Source organism: Heterocephalus glaber, unplaced genomic scaffold, assembly GCF_053883595.1.
Source record: "Heterocephalus glaber isolate CG9 unplaced genomic scaffold, H.glaber_assembly_v1.0 deba00001606, whole genome shotgun sequence".
In the NCBI taxonomy this organism is placed as follows: Eukaryota; Metazoa; Chordata; class Mammalia; order Rodentia; family Bathyergidae; genus Heterocephalus; species Heterocephalus glaber.
In genome coordinates, this window is record NW_028258377.1 from 16,663,991 (window position 1) to 16,686,607 (window position 22,617).

General features: G+C 51.4%; 1 protein-coding gene across 6 annotated transcripts in view; it reads right to left on the reverse strand.

The window, feature by feature from the left end:
• Positions 1-22,617, reverse strand: part of Ergic1 (endoplasmic reticulum-golgi intermediate compartment 1) — a 104,792-nt gene that overhangs the window by 2,898 nt on the left and 79,277 nt on the right. For all 6 annotated transcript variants that reach the window (XM_087194830.1, XM_004836374.4, XM_021239535.2 and 3 more), the window contains 4 exons: positions 19,009-19,113; positions 17,407-17,467; positions 12,548-12,648; positions 9,811-9,933 (listed from right to left, as the gene is read on the reverse strand). In XM_087194830.1, coding sequence (XP_087050956.1) covers positions 9,811-9,933; positions 12,548-12,648; positions 17,407-17,467; positions 19,009-19,113 — 390 coding nt within the window. The remainder of the gene's footprint in view (positions 1-9,810; positions 9,934-12,547; positions 12,649-17,406; positions 17,468-19,008; positions 19,114-22,617) is intronic.

The window sequence follows — 22,617 nt, forward strand, 5'->3', positions numbered from 1 at the left end:
TGCAAGGCCCAAGACAGACACAGCAGGTCTGTATGGACGGGTTGTAAGGGGAGCAGCTGGCATTCCAGTAATAACAGCCCAAGAAACCGAAGTAGCCCTCCAGGGAGTGAAGAGGACTGGCCGTGCTGGAGGGATTATGATGAAGTGTTTTGAAGCGGGCAAGGCCTCTCCCTGCCAGCCTCAGAGCATGACGTAGGGGCACTTTTCAAGGAATATGACGGCAGGGGAACTGGTTTATTTCGGTAGAGTGGATCAGATGATGAGAGATTTTATACCACAAAATGCTTTTAGAGCTTGGATCAGAGGATAGGAAAATATGATTTAAGTGGAATGGAGCAAAAAAAAAAAATAACCACACACATATACACAAACACATCTGTGTTCATCTACACACAATTTGGAACCTGGGTGTCTGTGACTCACATACACCTGGCACCCGGTCTGAAGCTTTCTTTCACTGTGCTGTCCTGGAACGCAGGGAGAAAACATGCACACTGGCATACATGAGACAGTGTGGCCTGTGGGGAAACTGAGGCCCAGAGAGCATGGGAGCGGCTAAGCAGCTGGCCCATCACAGAGTGAGTTACTGGCAGTCTCAAGCTGAGGGTGACCTGATGCCACTTCCCTTGGCCATGCCCCCAGCCTCCTACGTCTGAGAGGGGGCTGGTCTCTGGTGGACAGAGGTGTGGGTGGTGGGAATCTGGGCACATGGCCTGCTGGCATGGCCCCCTGGCTTCCATGAGCACAGCCCCTGATCCTCAGGGGACTCCGTTCTGAGACCTGCAGTGTGTGCCTACATTCATGGGTGGCACCCAACCATATAGAGATGGTTTTTTCCCCCTACATATAACACTATGAAGAAGTTCAATGTATGAAACAGGCACAGTAAGAGACTAACAACAACTAATAATGAAGTGGAACAATTACAACAATAAACTATAGTAAAAAACCTATTTTTTCCTTGTGACATTGTCAAGCTGGGGGCCAAGAGTATAGCTCAGTGGTAAGGCACTTGCCTAGCAGGCACAAAGCCTTATGTTCAATCCCCAATACTGTAGAAAAAAAATTGAGACTGGAAGAGCACGGATAACTGAAATTGCAGAAAGCAGTGCTGTGGATAAGGGAACAATGGTGTTTCCCTTTAACCTGCTTGGCCTCCCCGACATGTGCACATGCATAGGGGACAACCTGCATGGGTGAAGCAGGGTCCCAGGGGGAGGGTCTGGGTGCTGCATGGATCTGACAGAGAGGAAGACAGGTGTTGCTGCAGCTGGCTATGACTGTCCCTCATCTGCAAAGGGCACCATCCCCATGTCTAAAATGGGGAAATGAAGCTCCAAGGCTGCACCAGGGCTGTGCTTGCACTTGGAGCTGAGCTGTGCATGGAGACGGCAGGACAACAGCCTTGCCACACTCACACATGGATGTAGGACCAAATGTGTGGAGCAGGTATGATCAGAGGCCACAGGCTATGCTGGAAGGATGCTAGGACAAGCTGAAGACAAGGTGGAGAGTTGCTGGCAAGAGGGAAGGTGGTAACAGTAACTCAGTGCCTCTCTGACTCAGGGGGACAAGGGCCAAGATGAAAAGGAATGAACGGAATTGGACAGCTAGAAGGCTGAGGCAGGAAGATTCCAAGTTTGAGCCCAACCTGGGCAACTTAGTGACTTCGTGAGACCCTGTACACTCAAAATAAAAAATGTGCTGGGGGTGTAACTTACTGTGAAGGCCCTGGGTTCAATCCTCAGTATACCCCCTAACCACCCCCGCAAAAAAGGACAGAAAGCAGATACTGAGATTCCAGTCTCCAGTTCCTCATGAACACAGAAGGGCCAGGAGAATCAGGGCTCTCCTATCTGTCTCTCTCTCTAGGGGTGCAGAGGACAAGGCAGGGAGGGCTGTACCTCCTGCTGTTAGTGAACAGAGTGGGTGGGAGATGATGACTGGGGAGTCCACGGGGGCCTGGCCTGCCGTGACAGCCAGGAGAACCCAACCTTTGGGGGCTGAGTTGTGGCTTTTATTTATTTACAAACTCTGGCCATAGGAGAGCCTTCTGAGGCTTCAGCACCTTTACCTATAAGATAGAAAAACCTGGGGCTGGGGATTTAGCTCAGTGGTTTTGCCGCCTGCTGCACAAGCACAAGGACCAGAGTTCGATCCCCAGTACCAAAAAAAAAAAGACAGAAAAACCACTCCTGCCTTGCTAATTGTCATTCTGCAGAAAATACCTCTGGAGGGCTGGGCACAAAGTAGATGCTCAGTAAATGACACCTAATCTCATGTTTAAAAAACTTTTAATTATTTTTGTGGTACTGGGCACCAGGGTTTTCATACAGGTACATCCCCAGACCTTTTTTAATGTTAATTTTTTTATGCTAAGACAGGAGCTGACTATGTCACTAAGTTGCCCAGGCTGAGCTTGAACTTGTGACCCTCCTGCATCAGCCTCCTAGAGTACTGCAATTACAGGCTTGTGCCACCATGCCTGGCACCTAATCTGTTCTTTCAGTTGACCAGAAGGCTCCAGCCTTATTGCTAAGATCTGATATTTTCTAAACCTGAGACCCACTTTAATCAGAAAAATGAGTAAACTATCACTTATTCCCCAGAGAGGACTTTGGGTCTCAATTTCCATTCTCTGCCTGGCACTTTAAGCAGGGGACAAGTCAATTCATGGAAGGAGAGGACAGCAAGATTCTTGGCAGCTGTCCTATGCTGGAGCACTCTAAGGGCACTCTGAAGTCAGGCCCAAGATGCCCTGACAGGGCCGTCCTCAGCCAGTGCCAGGGAGGGTCTGTGAGGAGGAGCCCTGCTCCAGGGCACAGCCCCTCAGGCCAGAAGCTGTTCCTACTCTTTGACCCGTCCGGGCCCCCTGCATCTCACCGATGCCCAAGCCAGTCCTATTGTTACACCCTCACTTCTCAGAGGCCCCAGGGAGAGAGGAGAGCAGAAGTAAGTGATCCACAGTAGGGTATGTTGAGAAGTAAAGGAGACAGTGAGGGAGAAGTAGGAACCAGAGCGGCCGAGTGGGCGAATGAGTGAATCAAAACATGACATGACCACCTCAGGACAGGAGCAGAGTTGCATGCCCAGGGCAAGGCAGAGGTGACTCAAGGCCGTGGTGGAGCTAAAGTGGAGCGAGTGGCCACAGTGATGTCCACTGCCTGTGGGAACCTCCACCTGACCTCAACCCTGGGCCTGGGCGCTCCATCCAGGGCCCTGGTGCTTCATCCAGGGCCTGGGCTTTGAGTCTGGCAGAACTTGATTTGGACCCCTCCCATCCGTGTGCCTGTACCCTCTGGTTCCTGGGCCTCCTCAGTCTCTGGGGCTACAGTGGCAGTGTCTGTGGCATGATGCACATGTAAACACCTGTCCCCTGCTCACTTGCCACTGCTATGCTGTTGTCACTCCTGCCAGGCCCAGAGGCCGGGGACAAGCTGAGGTGGGGTGGGGCAGAGCTGCTGAGCCACACAGTCACCTCAGCCAGCACCTGCAGCCCTACTCTGTTCAGCCACCACAGCCTCAGAAATAAAAGCAAGAGAGAACACAGAAATCAGAAATCATCAATCATCAATATGGGCCGGGGATTGAGCTCACTGGTTTTGCTGCCTGTTGCACAAGCACAAGGACCCGAGTTCGATCCCTGGAACCAAAAAAACCAAACCAAACCAAACAAACAAACAAACAAATCATCAATAATACTCTTCAGTTCTTACCCAGCAACTTCCTTTTGGAGTTTCTCTCAGCTTCCCAACCTTCTACCGTGACTAGGATGAAGTCAGCTTATTAGTTTTTGGGGGTTTTTTTCTCTTTCTTTTCAATGTGGGGTATGGAACCTAGGGCCTCATGAATGATAAGCAAGTGCTCTGCCACTAAGCTGCACCCCCAGCCTAACTCTGAAAGGTGTGTGTTTCCTTTATGTTTCAGTTACAGCTCTCAAATCCTTGCAACGTGGAAGGTTGTGTTCTAACCACAGTGGCTGGACAGCCAAATTCTGGTGTTTTTCCACCAGTGCAAACACCTTCCCAACTCACTGCCCCTCCCTGGCCCCCCAGTCACACACCATGGGGTGCACACTGTGGTTTGGGAGGGAACGCTCCTGGGGTGCAGTCCCAGCTCCGAGGCCCCGGCAGGGAGAGCCAGCCAGCTTAATGCCTCTGACCCTCAGTTTCCCCCATCTATGAAATGAGGCCTGCAGTGAGGATAGTGGAGACTGAGGCCCACTGCCTGGGGGACCCTAAGTGCCCAGGAACTGCTCTCCCACTTTCCCCATCCAGTCAGTGTGGTTCTCAGAGCCTGTGGAAAAGGCCTCCCCGGAGGAAATAAATAATAAATCCAAGTCCCATCAGATGCCGCCAGCGGCGCCAGACAGACTGGAGCCACGGATGAGAACACCCAAGTCGTGGCGGCCGGGTGGGGGCTGTCGTGTAGGGAGGCTGGTGACTGGGCCCTGAAAGCTTGCGGGTGGCAGAGGAGCGGGTGTGGTGGTCTCCACCCAGCTGTGTCACGCCTGCCAGACCCCTCAGCCTCCTGTCCTGGCCCAGGGCCTGGGGGACAGTGGGGTCCCTCTCTGCCATTTTCATAACTTCAAATGCACTCCACCCTAAACAGCCTCCATCTTGCTTGAGCACCTACTATGTGTGGGGCCTGGGACGGCACTTTTTTCTACCTTCTCATTCAATCCTTTTTCGGGGTGACCTCCATATCACAGATGAGGAGACAGAGACTCAGAGAGGGAAGGACTTGTAAAGGTCACACAGTCACCAGGGAGGCACAGGCCTCCAGAATCCAGGTTTGGAGGCTGCAGAGGGTCTGCTTTTTCTGTGAGACCACCTTGCCTTGCGCTCAACCTATAGCCTCCCCCAGTGCCTATCTTCACGGATGGAGAGCTTCTAAGTATAATTATTTTCTCAATTCTGTTAGAAAGAGGTTTATATAACAAATATCCTGAAATAAAGGATCCTCACCTGCAGAGTTTATGAAGTAAGAAGCTGTGTACCTTTCGAAACAAGACTTACAGCAGGATGTGGTGGTGCACGCCTGTAATCCTACCTACTTGTGAGGCTGAGGCAGGAGGACTGCAAGTTCAAGGTCAGCCTGGGTCATTTAGAAGAACTTTTCTTCAAATAAAATAAGCTGGGGATGTAGCTGAGTGTTTAGTCCTCAGTACAAAAAAACACAAAATCCTTGTTGGTATAGTAGAATCCACTTTATCTTTTAGTCCTTCCCTGCCTCAGATCCTGCCTTAGAACCACAAGCTCAGGAGCTCCGGCTGTGTTCAGACCCAGTTGGATCAATGTGTCCCTGGTATACAACCTTCTGGAAGAGCTAGCTTAGCTCAGATGCCCCACAAGGATCTGAATGAAGTGTTTTGCACATTTCCAGACTTGAATCACCAAGCTTCTAATTTTGGTTTTGTTCTGTTCCTCAGATAACAGAAATTGCCTTGGATGGGAGGACTGGGGTGCACGCCCCTCGTGTGTTTGCCCACTGTTTAAACACCTGTTTATTATAATCTAACTAAGCTGTGCCCGGCCTGGAGACGGGGATGACTGAGAGTCAGCCTTCCTGGGCTCACAGTGCAGGGAGGAGAGAGACAGGCCAGGAGAGAATCCAGGCTGTCTGAAGGAGGCTGTGAAGGCTGTCTCCTCACCCTCCTCCAGCAGCAGGCAGCCTCTTCTCAGCTCACACAACCTCAGGGTGTAAAAGCTTCAGAGATTTTGTTTTGTGCGGGGGACTGAACCTAGACAAGGGCTACACATGGTAAGCACACACTCTACCACTGAGCTCATCCAGGCTTATCTCTCAGTATTTTTTGAGGGTTTTTTTGGTACCAGGGATTGAACTCAGGTCCTTGCACTTGCACAGCAGGCGGCGAAACCACTGAGCTAAATCCCTGGCCCTTTCAGTTTTAAATCTACCCCTGGTCAGTTCTCAACACCACTCTACTTTCCTCTTCTTGATACCTTTTGTTTCTAGCAAATGCATGCAGAAATCCGAACAGAACCAAAGAGAATCAGATATGGGCAGGAAAACATGCAAACTATATGGTCTGTATGTGTGGCTGTGATCCTAGCATGTGCGCTCACAAACAGCTCTATTTCCTGTTATAATATTTCTGTCCTGGGCTGGAAGTTCCAGTATCGATAATCCCGGTGTCCTACACCAAGGGCTCCATGACTTCTGGGGCCTCTGGTGCTGCACTAACCTTAAGGATCATTTTGTTTTTGTTTTTGTTGCTGAGTAATGAGGATTGAACCCAGGGCTTGCAGCATGCTAGGCAAGTACTCCACCACTGAGCTACACGCCCATCCCTTTTTAATTTAATTTAATTTTATTTTGAGGCAGGGTCTCGCTAGGTTGCACAGGCTAGCCTTGAACTTGTGATCTTCCTGCCTCAGCCTCCAGAGTGGCTAGGATGATAGGTGTGTGCAACAAGGCCCAGTTCAAGAGCCCTTGTTTTGGAAGACTGAGGTGGTGGTAGGAAAGGAATGCCATAGAGGAAGGCATGGGGGTCAAACCCCAGCCTTGCCATTTATGGGTTGTGTGATCTTGGATGACTTTGTTCACTTCTCTGAGCCTCTGCTGAATTCATATAGAAAACATGAACAGTATCACCTAGTTGGAGGCTTTCTGGAAAGCCTAAAGGGGATAACTATAAAACTGCCTGGTGTGTATGTGATTAATAAGGGTTGCTTGTGATCCCTTCCTTAAGCAGGCCCGCATTGTACATCTATGAATGCCCATGTACAGCCCAGTCCCTATGCTGGGTGCTGGAGTCAGAGCTACATCAGACCTGGAGGTCATACCTGGGACTGAACTCTGCAGTGAGACCTGAAGGCTGGGGAACCGTCTTACACGTGAGGACAGGAGGGTGAGGACCAAGGAGAGGAATATGATGGGAGGAGCTTGCTAGAGCAACGCTTCCTCTTCCCAAGGTCCCTGACTACCACTTCAGTCAAACTCAATGCGCAACTCTTCAAGAATGCTAGGCTTTGAGTGGCACTCAAGGGGAGCACATCATCGGCATCTGGTAATTTCTGCTGGGCAACAATGGTCACAGCCATACCAGCCCAATTTGGCACTTTATGACTTCTGGGTATTACCTCCAAAATAAAATATGCCAAGCAAGGAAAGAGATCTGACACCCCTGAGGCCATCCAATCTGTCACCACAACCCACTTGAAGGCAATCTCAAAAAAGGAGTTGAGCAAGTGGTGGGGCAGGGGACAAATGTCCGTGTGTAGGAGGGGAACACTTGCGTGTTGTTGTGTATAATTTGTTTATTCCGTTGGTGGCGGAATTTCCTGGTAGAGCACAAAGTGTAGGTCTCAGCAAGGTTCCTTGAGGGTCCAAGAGAGGACCTTTAAGGAACCTGGGTGAAGACTTTTAGGAGAAGAAACTGTTTGGGCCCAGGATTAGCAAGTCCTTAGCAGACCAAGAGAACCTGGGAGATGGGACATCCCAGAAAGCCGGGTACTTGATACTTAAAAAAGCCCTGGGGGGCCCTGCCCACACTCCCCCTCCTCATTCCTGCTCACCCACAGCTGCTACCCCAGCCCTGCAGCCGCCAGTGACGACATTCTGGCCTAAGCCCCTCTTCATCAGCAGCTCTCAGAGGGGCTATTTGCAGAAACCCTCACTTGGAGCTGGGAGGCTTTGCACACAAGTGTTTGACTTTGAAAGAGAAAGGGACAGCGCAGCAGGTGCCTCCACTTCCATCCAGCCCCACCCGCCCCACCAGCTCCCGGGGAGCTCAGTGCTGTGTGTGTGTGGCAGGCGTCATCCTCACATCTGCTGCCCCGTGACAAGGGCCTCTGAGTCCACACAATGACGCCATCTGCCAGGGACAGCTGGGTGGCTCACTCAGCACTGATCTCATGGTTGCTGTGGCAACCAAAATGGTGGCCTGGGCCATTCAGAAACATCACCAAGCTAATGATGTCACAGGATCCCCACAGCCCATGAGCCTGCAGCTTCATTGACCCACACTTGAGTGGAGGTAGATGGGGCAGAGAAGGCGGACAGGCTGGTGGCCAAAATGGGGAAGAGAAAGAAAAGAAGCCTTCAAAGGTTTGGCCTCTGGGTGAAGGAGGAAAGGTTCTTTTCCTGTGGCTCCATGGAACCTCCTGCTCTCAGGCCAATGGCTCCCCTCAACCTGACTGGGGTCCATCCCCTATGGAAGGGGGCTGTATGGCCCTGTGAGGACCCTCTCTCCTCACGCACCACAACTCATATCATAGGTTAGAAGGTGAATATTGGACCATTTTGCCTCCCTGCACTCACTGACCCTCTCCCAGGAACTGGCTCCTGACTTTTCTCCTGAGGAGCCCCATCCCTCACCATCTTTGACCTAGGCCTGGCCAACCAGAGAACTCCATTCTCCAACCATGAGACTAGCACCGGACCTGAGCTAGGTCAGTGAGAGTACTGAATCAGGGTCGGAAAAGGCAATTTCTTCTGGTAAATTCTATCTGAGAATGAAGCCAGGACAGAGGAAGGCAAATCAAGACAGAGAGCCCTCTTTCCAACAATGTTTGTGGCTGGATCCAGCCATGCCTGAGGCCCACTTGAAGTCCCTCCAGCCAGTTCCAGTTCTGTCTGCTCAGTAAGAGTTTTGACTAAGGCAGACCTAGCCACAGTAGGAAATGAAAAGGCCAGGAGAAGATTCCTGATCTTATTAAAAGTATGAAGCCAGGTGCATTGGCAAGCACCTGTAGTCCCAACTACTCAGGAGGCTGAGGCAGGAGGATCACTTGAATCCAGGAGTTCAGAGCCAACCTGGGAAACACAGCAAAATTCTGCCTCTTAAAAATAAGTTTGAAGAAATATAGAAGTTTAAAGGCTTCTCAATGCTATATTTAAATTTAGACCTCAGTTTCCACATCTGTGAGTAGGAACAATCATCCCATCTTGTCTACCTTACTTGACTAGTTTGCCCAATATCTCCTGGGCCTCTGGGCTGAAGCAGGGCACTGTGACCTCCTGTTCTGTCCCCAAGGACATTTTTTTTTTTTTTGGTAGCAGGGATGAACTTGGGTCCTTGCGCTTGCGCAGCAGGCAGCAAAACCACTGAGCTAAATCCCTGGCCCAAGGACATTTTTTTTTTGGCATCAGGGATCGAATTTGGGACCTTGCGCTTGTGAGGCAGGTAGTGGAACCACTGAGCTAAATCACCAGCCCCCAAGGACATTTTAAATGGGAGGCCTGGAAACTGCATACCTGATAGAAAAAAATCAGTGTAAGAGGAAACTGACAGCTAGAAGCTGCCCCAGAGGCAACTGGATAAGATAGAGATAATAGCAAAAAGGAAAGAAGAAAGTAAAAATAACACATCAAAAGGAAAATTTTCTGCTACTATGGCTTGAAATGTTACTAAGAATAATTTCCATGAAATTAAAAAAAATGAAGAAAATCATCAGCATCTCATGGAACCATATGGAGATTTGTTTTAGGAATTGAAGGACTAAAGCCGGGTGTGGTAGTACCTGTAATTCCAGCACTTGGGAGGCTGAGGCAGGAGGATTGCCATGAGTTCAAGGCTAGCCTGAACTACACAGCAAGACCCTGTCTCAAACAAAACAAAACAAAACAAAAATTAACAAAACCAACCAACCAAACAAAAAAAATGGAATTGAAGGACATAGTGGCATTGCCCCATAAAAAATATTCTCCAGATGACATACCACCGATACAGTATGTTTCCCATAACATTTCTCAGATTCCCTGAGTCAAAGCCTCCTGTGGTCAGCTGGACCCTGAGGCTGCCGATGCAGGAGGTGCAGCCGGATGGGGCATCCCGGCACTCACCGTGGTGATGAACCTGTACAGCGGCTGCCTTCTCTCGGTGTACTTCACTGTGATGGGGCTGAGGTCGTAGCGGAACCAGATGGCAGGGATGATGCGGCCTGTGTGACTATAGGCGACATACTCCTGGGGTGGAAGAGGGGAGCGAGAATCCTGTGAGACTCAGAAGCACAGACCAGGTCTCACGGGGTCACAGCAGAGCAGCCTGGGAGCAAGGGCTTTCTCCCTTTGTCCCATGGCACCAGGTTCCCCTGCCTCCCCAACACCCCTCTCGCTGGTCCCCCAATGCTGCCCTCAGCATCTGGACGGGTATCACCACTGGAGGCATCATTCACCCCTTCAGCCACTGGGAAATGGACCATGTGGCCCTGGAGGCAGCACTGGAATCATAATATGAATGTGAAAGCAGAGATATGAAAGGAAAAGTGTAACCTTGGGCTCAGTCTTGAGTAAAAGCATATTTCCCCTGGCCATGCCAAGTTCATTTATTTACTCAGCACTGGTCTGCTGAGCACCTCTGTTGCTCTGGGTGCTGGGGTCCCTGAGGTGAGGAAGCCCCTTCCCCAGAGAAGGAAGCCACAAAAACATCCCTGCCACATGAGACAGAGGGACATGAGCTGAGAACGAGTGGCCCATTCTCCCCAGGGGAATCAGGAAGACTTCTCAAGGAGGGGACATTCTGAGCCACACACAGGAGTACGTGTGTGCGTGTGTGCACGCATGCACATGTATGTGTATGAAGAGCATGACGGGCATAGGGGAGCAAGCCAGCATCATCAAAAGAGGGAAGACACGCAGAACTGGAAGGCAGGACCCCGCCCCACCACAGGCTTCCTGAGAAGTCATACGCGAGGACTGGACGATGCTGCTCAGGGCTTTGTTTTCCCCACCTCATCACAAAGGGCTCCAGGAGGAGGACCACAGAATTCCTCCAATTTGGGCACTTCAGCGTACAGCCTAGCCTATGCTCACATTTTAAAATTCAAAAAAAACTTTTTTTGTGGTGCATTTTTTTGTTGGGCAAGTGCTCTACCCCTGAGTCAAGCACCCAGCTCCTGTTCTTGCTTGTCTACAGTACATGGAGACTGATACTGGGGCACCCCCAGCCCCAAATGCTGGGCTTGAGCAGCTCTGGAGCCCTGAGCTCCCGGCTGGATGCCAGCCCTGCTCACAGGAGAAGCCGAGTAGGCTGTTCCGGCCTTGGGGAAGGAGCAGAGGAAGATCAGCTTTCTCCAAGGAGAGCTGATGGGGCAGGGTGACTGTCTGGGTCATGGCCCAGAGCTGAGGAACAGAGAAAAAGAAAAACAGTAGCAGTGGGTATCATTTACCCAAACTATCTTCGTGGGCTAAGCGTTTTTGAAAACACTGTCTCACTGACAGCAATCTTATGAAGGGGGAACCATCAGCAGTTTAAAAGTGAGCAAACTGAGGTGCTTCTGTGATGTGTCTCAGGTCAGGTAGCATAGCTAGATGACTAAGCTGGGGTGAACTGGTTGAGAGGTCACCTTCTTTCTGCTCAGACCACATTTGTGTTCTCCTGGTGACAAGGAGCTGCCACAGTTTGCATGCAGCCCCCACAGTCATATATTAGTGGCATTTGGAGAAGGGGCCTTGGAAGGTAAATGGGGTTAGATGAGATCATGCAGGTGGGAACCCCAAGATGGCATCAGTGTCTAAGAGGACCCAGGCTGGCACACTTGCTCAGTCTGGCCACGTGATGCCCTTGACCATGCTGTGATGCAGCACGAAGGCCTGACCGGACTTCTGGTCTCCACAGCCACTGTCAGATGGAGTGGCTGATGTAAGCAGGAGACTAGGCTCTGAAGCCCAACTCGAACCTGGTTCTAATTCCCACGTGGCCACTGTGTATGTCTATGACCACCTCATTGGCTTGATGGACAAATGTGTAAAACAGGACTAACGCTCCCAGTATCAGAGCTGTCACAGCAACTGAAAAAGATGGTGGAGGGGAGTTCAGCATGTCTAGCCCGTGAGAAGTACCCAATGACAGCTGCTGCTCCTCTTATTCTAGGTAACTGAGCTAAACAGTGGGCGTGGGCAGCCCTGGAACAGAAGAAAAAGGCAAGTGCTGGGGCTGATGGGGAAAGCCCACCTACGGAGTCCAGGGGAGGCGTTTCAGCCAACAGGCTTCAAGCATTCACATCCCATGAGTAGGGTCATCTCTGCTTGAAAATTTCCACTACTAAGTCCTCCCATTACATTGACTCTGATCACCCTCTGCTTCTCACCAAGACCTGCCCACTTCTCCATGACTTTGTGTGTTGGGGTTCTGGAAGGATGTGTGTTGCCTATTAATCCACAGCTGTCCTAGAGTGATTCGACAGCCTCCTGATTTTGGATGAAGGGCTTATGTCCCAAGAGCTGGAGCATCTGCCGTGTGCTGATTTAATCAAGATCTGAGTCTGAAGGACCAGGACTGATGTAGGGCCTCTGAGGCATTTGTAACCCTGGGGCCTCTGGGGAAAGGCCCCTCCTGGCTCTTTCTCAACAGATCGCGTTCTGGTTAGATCCCCACCCCGGAACTCTGAGACTCCCACGTGGTAAGGACTGGGTCTTTCATCCTTATCCAGAGTAACAGCCTGGAGAGACAAACCCTCCCAGGAGAGGCCAGGAAGGAAGCAGCAGAAATAGCCTGAGGCGTAGCTGTCTGTCACTACTGCTCTGCACCAGCAGAGGGCGCAGTTGCAACCCGCTAGCCGGCCCCCGCCCGCCCACGCACCTTGTTGGCCACAGTGTACTGGTAGGAGTACCACTGCTTGCCACTCTTGTCCTCGTAAACCGTGGGCACGATCTTCAGGATGTAGTCGTGGGAGGCGAGGGCTGCAGGAAGGACAGAGTAGGATGATCAGGGGGATAGTTACCGCCCAGCCAGTAGCTCTTTCTACTATTTCAGTCTTCATCCCAAACCCTCCTGCTCGGCAAGGGGCTCTTTCCCCATCTCACCACCAGACGGCCCCTCTCCACTACACGCACTATCAAAATTGTGCAAACACCCAAATGTCCATCAGTCAGGCAGCCACGAAAGAGCAGGTGCCGGGAAGAGTACGGGAGGTACTGGGGAGTGTAAAGAACCACCTTATAGACCCTGAATCTGAGGCAGGGGAAGACAGCTCTCTACAGTGTGTATGCAACAGAATTCTCTAGAATGAATTCCAGGGAACTCTGAACGGCTTTGGTCCCTAGGGAGGAAGGCAGGATTTGAGAAAGGTCTCATTTCACTGTGGCTATTGATTTGAATAGTTTTACTTTAAAAAACAAACTGGGTTTCAGTTGTAAGAAGACCCACCAACCAGAAAAAACATCCACGAAAAACTGACTGATTTCTTTCCCTTTATCAATGAATGGCAGATCAGGTCTCCCACCACCTCCCCTGCAATGTGCCAACATAATTCTCTTTCACCCTCTTTCTTTCCCATCCAGCCAGGATTGGGGGGGCACTGAGGGCCAGGGCTGTGCCTGACTCATCTCCCAGTCCCTAGAGCCCTGCACAGGGCCTGGTATGGCAGGGATGGTGGCAAATGCTTGCTAGATGAATGAACGGATGGGAGGATGACTGGACAAAGCATGAATGGAAGAACAGATGAATCAGCTACTGATAAGCATGAAGTAACTAGAGCCAAGCACTGGTTGCAAATGGCTGGCCCATGGCTGCCAGAGCTCACCCGGGACAGGTATGGATTCTCTTGGGCCTTCTGAGATGCTGGGAGAGGCTAGAGGATCTATGGATTATTGCCTTCTAGAACCTTGAATTGGGGACCACAGAGCTAAAACAACATAAAATTTAGTCCTGTGGGTTCTAATCCTGGTCTCATCATTGAGTCAGTGCTGTTCTTGGACTCATCCTTAAGAGGTGTGGGGATGGAGAGAACATACCTGGCCCTGATATGCTCCCTCCTGCCTCTTCCTGCCTCTACTGCATCTCCTAAGGAAAAAACAGGGCTTCTGGAATTCAGTTGATTCCTCAAAAATCTAGCAATAGTGCTGTGGCCTCAAAGCTAAGCCCAGGAGACTCCAAGGCTCCTGGTTTGATCCAGAGGTCAGAGACCTAGGGTTATCTGTGGCAGACCCTGGACTGCTTCCATCACTGTAGAGTTCCACTCAACGGGTCCGGGTTAGGGCTTGGCCTCTGCATTTCTACCAGGAGTCCAAAGACCACCCTTAACATACGGTGTTCCTGATGCCCATCACACAGGGTTAAAACTGAAGGAATGGATGAAAGAGTGACTGCCTTACCAAAATCACACCTGTTTAAGATTTTTGTTAGAATTCATGCAAAATACAGATAGTCAAGAAGGAAAAAAAAAGAGCACCCTTAAATCCATCACCCCCAGAAAATTGGTTCACATTCTTACATAAACTGCCAGACATATATTTATACATATGTTTATGCTTTCCTCTAGTAGGATCATACTGTAACTTCTTCTAAGGATTGGACATCACGGACATCTTTTTAAGTCCATGGTACAGACTGGAAGCTCCATGGAGAGTCTGTTTCATTTTCCTCCAGGTCCCCAGAGCTTTGCATAGTGCCTAGCACACAGTAGGTGCCAGGCATCTGGTGCCTGACTACCAGTGTGGTCCTGCACATAATGGTCAGCAGCTGCACAAATTCCATGATGCAGGTTCACACGACGTACTCAGCCAACTTCCTCGGGTGGCACTGACGTGGTTCCTCATTTTCACTGTTGTAAACAATGACCCAGTGAGCATTATTTCCCTAGATCTTCATACACTCTCCTGATTATTTCCTTAGCTTACTCTCTGACCACTAGAATTGATGACTCAAAAGGCGGTGACTATTGTTAAAGCTGTTGCTGCAGTCTGCCAGATGCCCAGCGGAGACCCAGCACTAGATGACACCCCCAGGGATCCCTGATTAGCTGACTAATCTGAGAGGCTGCTGGCTCTGATCTGGCCCAGGCAGGCTCACATTCCCCACATTCCCTCTTCTTTCCCTCCCAACATCTTAGTATGGAGCAATACAAACATGAAGGACATGGAATGAGATGATAATTCCCCACATATTCGTTTCCCAGCTTTACCAGTTAACACACGGCCAAATATTTTGTCTCACCCTCACCACTGAGAAGAGATTTGGGGCTGCAGTTATTTTCCATGCTGGAGACTGAACTCAGGGCCTTGCATATGCCAGGCAAGTGTTCTGCACCCCGCTGCACCCCTCATCCTAGAAGCTGCATTTTTAAGCTGCATTTTTAAGCCAGCAGCATGTGTGTGCATCCAAACAATCACATTTGTTTCGATTCCATTTGCACCATTCACGGCCAGTTGGAACACTCAGTGCTAAAGCACAGAACACAGTTCCACGTGAGAGAGGGTCACCTTAGCTCTGCCCGGAGTTTTGTTCCTGCAGGAAGTTGCTGTCAACCCAAAGAGAACAGCTAAAACTGAGCACTCACAATGTGAGTGCAGGTCCACGCACTAATCTTTTTCCATGTGGCTCACTAACCCTTGTGGTAAGGACTCTCCCTACCTTACAGATGCACTGAGGCTCAGTGTTAAAAGGCTTTCCTGAGGCTACAGGGCTGGGGGACAGGAGGGAGACTCTGGAATCTGAGGTCACCACACTGCCCTGCCATCCAGCATCTACTCCTCCACAGTGGCCTCCAATGTGACTGTTTGTCACCTGCTAGACACTGGGCACCGGGCTGGGCCCTGGGGACAGACAGAGTAGTGGGTAAGCAGAGTCCCTGAGCTCATGAAGCTTCTGTTCTAGTTGGAGCAACAGCCAGGAACAAAAGAAAACTGAAAGAACAGGATCACTGCCATGAGTGGTACACGCCAGGTGGAAAAACAGGCATGTTATTAGGAGTGGGGGTTGCTTTAGACAGTGTGGCCGGGGCAGGGGATGGGGTGGGCCTCTCTGAGGTGGTGGCATTTGAGCTCAGATCTGTAACACAAAGGTCCAACAGGACAAGGGAGCTCGGAAGCTGAGGAAATGAAAGCCAGCGCTGCCTTGGCTGTCTCTTGCCTGATCTCATGTCTTTCCTTCCACGTCATGCTGAGATGGGTTCTGTCATTAGCCCAGAGCAGGCAAGGTCCTCTATGGCCACACCCTCTATGGGCTCCTGCATTCTGGGCCTCCATAGCTTCATTCTCTCCCAATATGGAGCAGCTTATGGGTCCATCCTAGCTACAAGGACAGGCAGATGGCCACTCTGGAACATGCTGCCCTTAATGAGAGCAACAGCCCTACACAGACAAACTCCTGGCCTCAACTGCGAGACCAGCCCTCTGCATAACAACAAAGAGGCACTGTTCATGGGGAGGAGGGACTCTGCAGGCAGCACAGGTGGACCCACATGCAACTGGAGAGCAAGCGGGCAATGTGGAGAGTAAATGGCACACATGCTGGGTGTGATGGTACACGCCTATCATCCCAGCACTTAGGAAGCTGAGGCAGGAGGATCACTGCAAGTGAGTTCGAGGCCAGCCTGGGCTACATAGGAGGATGCTGTCTCAAAAAATAAAACAAGCAAACAAAAAACCAGAGCAAATGGCACATGTATCAGAGGCATTTCTGTGATGACAAGAAACTGGAGACAACTGACATCTTCATCATGAAAAGATGTCTTTAGGAAGGTAGGCAGAGTGGCGAGGTGGGACAGTGCACAGATGGTGGTTATGTAACAATGCCAAGAACAAAAATCAAAAGGAAACTTCGACCTACGCTCAGGAAAAATAAAATGGGGACGTCATAAGGACACAGAGCAATGAAAAGTTTGGTTTGTTGGAGGGCAGATCATGGACAGATGTTTTGTTTGGGTTCCGGGCTCTGAGAGGGAAAATGTGCTTCAGGAAATAACAAAAAAAGCCATGTGGGTGGAAATGGTGACCCTGGGTGCAGAGCAAGAAGAGTCTGGGTGCCCCCTGCGCACTCAAGTGGTGGGTGTCCACGCCATCTACATGGGCTCTTCTGCTGTGTGTGGAGATGTGGCATTCTTAACTTTTTTTTTTTTTTTTTTGGTACCCAGGATCAAACTCAGGACCTTGCGCTTGCAAGGCAGGTGCTGAGCTAAATCCCCAGCCCTGTGGCATTCTTCTTTTTTTTTTTTGGTACCAGGGATCGAACTCGGGTCCTTGCACTTTCGAGGCAGGCAGCCGCACCACTGGGCTAAATCCCCGGCCCTCTGTGGCATTCTTTTGAAAGAGAGAGGACTCTGGGAGGAGCCACCAGTTGGTACCAAGGGTTCAAGCTGGAGGGGTAGGGGCAGATGACTGGGCCACCCACCGTACACAGCTGTTCTCAGAATGGACTCGGGCTCTGCCAACTCTCCCAGGGGGATCTTAGGGGATCATCTCCACTCAACACAGTGAAGTGGCAGCAATGGCACCGGGAAGAATGACAGTAGCTGGCGTTCAGCAAGCTCAGCTGATGTGCCAAGTACTGCCACTCACCTTCCCCAGGGAGCTTTTCTCCCCTCCCCCATGAGATGGGGTGGAGTCTACCTTCCTCACAGGCTGGCCGCAGGAGTGGAGTACCCCACCCCTCTGCCCTTCTTCCTGCTCCACAGAAGCAGGGGACTCCTGTGCAGACCACTGTCCAGCCAGGATACTCACGGTTGGAGGTGAGTCTGTCTGCTCCCCCGAGAGCGTTGAAAGCTCCGTGGACATTCTGGACCTATGGAGAGGCACAGTGAGGGATGTCCCTGGGAGGCCACCGTCCCAGGCTATGGGGGACTGGCCGGGAGCCACCTGCTATAGGGATCTCACTCATGTGTACAGGGAATCTGCACAGTTTGTCTCATAGGGAGGCTGTGGGGAGCAGTAGACAGCATGGGCTGGGACAGTAGACAGTAGGCCATAGCCAGGTTCCCATCCTGAGCACCTAGTATGTGCCACTCTGGCAACTCTGTCCTCTCATTTAATTTCCTTAAAGCTGTTTCACTGGGCTCATTTTACAGAAGAGCAAACCAAGGGCTGGAGAGGCATCCAGCAACTGATAGTAGTTGAGCCAGAGCCTAAATTCAAATCTGACTTCATGCTGAGCTCTCTGCAGCCACACAGAAAACTCAGGTACTCAATTCTGAGCGCCCCATACCTCTGAAAGGCCCCAGAAGAGCCCAGGCTGGGGCACCTCAGAGCAGTGGCCTCCTACCAGTTCAGCAGCAGAGAACTTCATGTGGCAGCTGGTTAGGCCGTGCCTCCCGGCAGGGGCTGCTACAGAATGGGGTAACAGCCATATCCGATCTTTTCTCAGAGAATGATGGGAAACCAGATTAGCCTCAAGGAGTGTCTGAAGCAGGACCAGGGCACACCCAGGGTGTGAAGTATGCCACCATGGGCCATGTTATCAAGGGGTACCGAGCCAGACAGCTGGGAGGGCTTCATGGAGGAAGCAACATTGACATCAAGGTCTGGAGGAAAGCTGAAGTGAATCAGGTAAGTGTCTGTTCAAAGGCTCTGGGGCCCCAAGGAGGAAGAGGCTAAGATTCTGCCCGCGGGAGATCAGGGATATAGGTGGGGCCAGGCTCCTGCAGAAGGGGCCAGTGCGTGATGGCGGGTGGGACAACCCAACCCCAGTGGTCTGCAGAGCCCTCAACAGAACGGCACACTTTCAGTAGTCAGGGAGCAGAGGGGAAGGGCCGAGAGGACTGCCCTCTTGCTGCCTGGGGTCCGGAATCTGAAGTCCTGGTTTCTAACCCACGAGGATGGTGATGAAGACAAGAGTGCTAGAATGTTCCCTTCTCTTGTTGTGGATTGTGGTTTTGTATTTTGAGATGAGATCTTGCTAAGTTACTAAGCTGCCTGGGCAGCTCAAACTTGCAATACTCCTGCCTCAGCCTCCCAGAGCTCTAAGATTACAGGCACATGCCACCATGCATGGCTGATCAATGTTTCTTGGAGGGACAGATGGATAATGGATGGGCCCTAAAGTTAAGTTTTGTGTTTAAAATAAAATCAGAATTCCTTCAGACTAATGACTGAGCATAGGGCAGCCCTGTTCTTCCCTTCTGCCAGCTGCACACCGTGGCACACTGTAGATAACTACAGCCATGCGCTCAGGGAGAAATGATGAAAACGAGTTGCATGAAGACAGCCTCAAACGGGCGACCTCTCCAGAATGCATCTCCCTGTGGCCAGGGGAGACAGATGGCGGCCAGTGACAGAGCCCCTGTACACTCACTCCCTGCCCTGCCACCCCGGCTGTTCCCTGCTCACCTGTAGTGTGTCCCCGAAGGAGAGCTTGTGGATGACGTGTGTCATGTCCGGGTTCTGTGGTTGGGCTGTGGCACTATGTGTGGAGACATGGAAATTGCCAGGGACCTGGGGAGAAATGCGGGTTTCAGGAGTTTGGCTGACTGCCTCAGGAGATGGAAGGCAGGGGCTGTGTGATCCAGGCCAGGATGGGCAATGGGGTCACACAGACCCAAGTTTGAATGCAGGCTGGTAACAATGCCAACTGTGTGACTCTGAAGGAGTCACTCCACCTCTCTGAGCCTTGGGCCCCTCACCTGTAGAGTGAAGGCACTAGTGGCTACCAGAGGAGGGTGCTGGGACAACTAGGTGAATGCACCCCCTGGATGACGGGCACAAAGCCAGGATGTAAAATGGCAGTTGGTCCCCATCCACCTCTGTGGATTCTGGGCCATGGCCCCATGGTGGGGTGGGGAACTCAGTCTGCAGATGACCACTGCTTCCTTGAGCTTTATACCACAATCGCCACTTACCCAAGTCTGCCCATTATCCTGGACGGGGTAAGCCTGGACAGACTGTGGCCTCAGTTCTTCCCTGGGGCTCGCAGCCCTTGCACATCCTGACCAATGTTGCAACACATCCACTTGTACCTCTTCCCCTCCACACTGGCAGCTGGCCACATGGATGGAGGGTGCTGATGATAACCACGTGCCAAGAGCCTCCATAGGTTCTCCTGTGACCACCCTTCGTCAGCCAGAGGTCTTCTCTCCCCTCTTCCTGTCTCAGCTGCTTAGACTAAAGCCCTGTTGTCATCCTGGAACCCTAGCTTTCTCTTATCCCATGTCAGGAAACCCTGTCAGTCACACCTTCAAATCACACCCAGCATCTGACCCTTCTGAGGCCTTACTGCTGCGCTGGTCCAAGCTCTCTGGACACGCAACACTGAGGACTCCTTCCTGGGCACCTCTCTCCCACCCTATCCCTCCCTGCCCCAGGCATTTCCTCAACAGAGATGGGAGAGATTGCTTTAGACCCTTTGTATGATCTCACAGCACCTCTGCACCAAACCCTAATGATTCTGTTTCTCAGCCTCCTATAGTTTGTGCGTAGTTTGTCCCTCAAGGGTTTATGTGTTGGAGGCTTGCTCCCCACAGTGGCAAGTGATAGACCCTGGGATCTCTAAGAAATGGGGCCTTCGGGAGGGTTCTTAGGTCATGGGAGGGCTCTGCCCTTGGAAGGCATTAATGTCATTCTCATGGGATCTTGGTTAGTTCTTAAAAGAGGGTTATAAAACCAGCAAGACCCGCCTTCCTCCCTTCTCTGGCTTCCTGTCTCATCGAGTGACCCCTCCTGCATGCCTGCCCGATGCAAAACCAAGCTAATAAAGGGACTGCCCGATGCAAAACTAAGCTGATAAACCTTTTTTCTTTATACATTATCCACTGTAGCCATGGAAAAGCTGACTATTGCAGAGTCAAAGTCCATATCCTCGTGTGTTGCGGCCTGGCCGCTGCACGCACCTGCCCCCTGCTCTCTGCCTCCTGTCCTACAGTTCGTACTGCTCACACTGGCCTCCTCACTGTGCTGGGAGGGCTGCCCAGCATGATTCCACCTGAGGCCCTTGGACTGCCACCCCTTTCTGGAAGCCCCACACTATGGCCCTCCCTCACCTCCTTTAGTTTATGCTCAGGACACCTCAGAGAGAGGCTCTCCCCATCAGCCTATCTGAAGGGCACCTGGACCTCCTCCACACACACCTGCAAAAGCACTGCTCACCATCCCCTGCCATACCTTATGCTTACTTTGTTCTCTTCTCTCTCCTCCTGCTGGAAGGAAAGCTCCCTGCCAGCAGGGATTTGTTCCCTACCATACTCCCCAGACCCTGATTCATAACAGGTACTCAGCAAATATTTACTGAATGAATGAATCCAATCCTTTGACTCTGGAACCTGATCATCTCCATGATAAAGAATAGGAAACTGAGGCTTATCGTAGGGGAAAATCTTGCTAAGGTCACAGGCCCGAGAGCTGCAGTTTGAACTCTTGCACATGCTCCTCCCTCCCACTGATGCCCCTTAGTCTCAGTGCCCTAGGCTCATGGTCACATGAAGCCAGTCCTCCAGGAGGTGCAGATCTGGGGAGAGGACCCAGACAGTCTGGACTGGCCAAGCCACTGGCTCACTGTGAGACTGACTTAGAACAGACAAGGAGACCCTGAAAGTCCCACACTGGCCCAGAGGGCTGTGCAGACTATGGGGGCTAGGAGAAGGACCCCTGGCTTTGTCGGGGGTGCAAGGCATGATTGGGGAACACCCTTGTGCTAAGGCCTTGAGGATGAGTCTGTGTGACTCGGGAAGACAGGGGAAGGCATGTGGGCAGAGTTTGGAATTACTGAACCCTGAATAGAGAAGGGTCCAGGGAGGTAGTAGCAGGAGGAAACAAGCACAAGAGGGAGGTGGGGCCATTTATCAAAACCCCAAATGCCACACTGTAAAGCCCAGGGTTTATCTTATTCCAGCTCAGTAGAGACATGGTGGGCTGCACTGGAGAAAGTACTATGGCACACCTAGTGTGTGGCCACCCCCAAAGTCTGCTGATCTTGTCAGTGAGTCTGCTTCCATCCCAAAGCCACAGGCTTCTGCAGCAACCTGTCTGCAGCAGGGCTAAGCTGACAGGCCAAGAGCTGCGGATCAGCAAGCCACTGTCTAGTGTGCCATGGGTCGAGCGGAGGGACTGTTCACTGGGCCTAGGGTGTGGCATGGAGGACAGCACAACGAGATGTTCTCAAGGGACCACATGGCCTGCTTCAGGGACCAGAGAACCCATGAAAGAGCAGTGGCTCTGAGCTCCATGCTCATGCTCAAAACCAATCCCACTTCCAGGCTAGGAGGCTTTAGCAAGGGCAGTGGCCACTCTGTGCCGCCGTCCTCCATCATACAGAGTGCTTCGGGGAGATCAAAAGGGGTGATGCATGCAAAGCAGGTGGCAGCTCTTGGGGCAGGACTGTGAGATGACACATTTGTTATCACCCAGCAGGGAAGAACCTTTCAGGTAGAGGAACAGCATGTCCACAGCCAAGGCATGAGGAAAGGCCAGCTGCATTTAGTTTTCTTTAAACTTCATTTTCAAGGCTAGGAGTGCAGTTTGGTGGAAGAGTTTGACCTAGCACACAGGAGGCCCTGGGTTCCCCAGCACCACAAGAAAACAAAACATAAAAGACTCCATTTTCACTGCTACAAATAATATCTGGATACATTTTCATTATAAAACCTTCCCATGATGCAGGTAGCACTAAAGTCCCTGTTGCCTATCACTCCTGGAAATAAGAAACCCATGGCTGCCTGGTGTGTGTGTCCAGCTAGTTTTTCACTCCAGTGGCCCGGGAACTCCTGTGGAATGGCCCCGGGCACAGTTCAGAATCAGGTTTGGGGCCTGGGCCTCACACAGGGAGTTATGTGAGCTGAGCAGGCTGGCTCCCAAGCACCTGCCACCCTCGGCCATGCCTGCAGGTCTGTGACTCAGTAACCCACTCCCGCTCCACTCCAAATCCATCACCAGGGGCTGACTCATGCCTGCACACGCTGGGTTGAAGAAAGAAACGACGACACTTTTAGCGCCTGTGACTGAGGAACC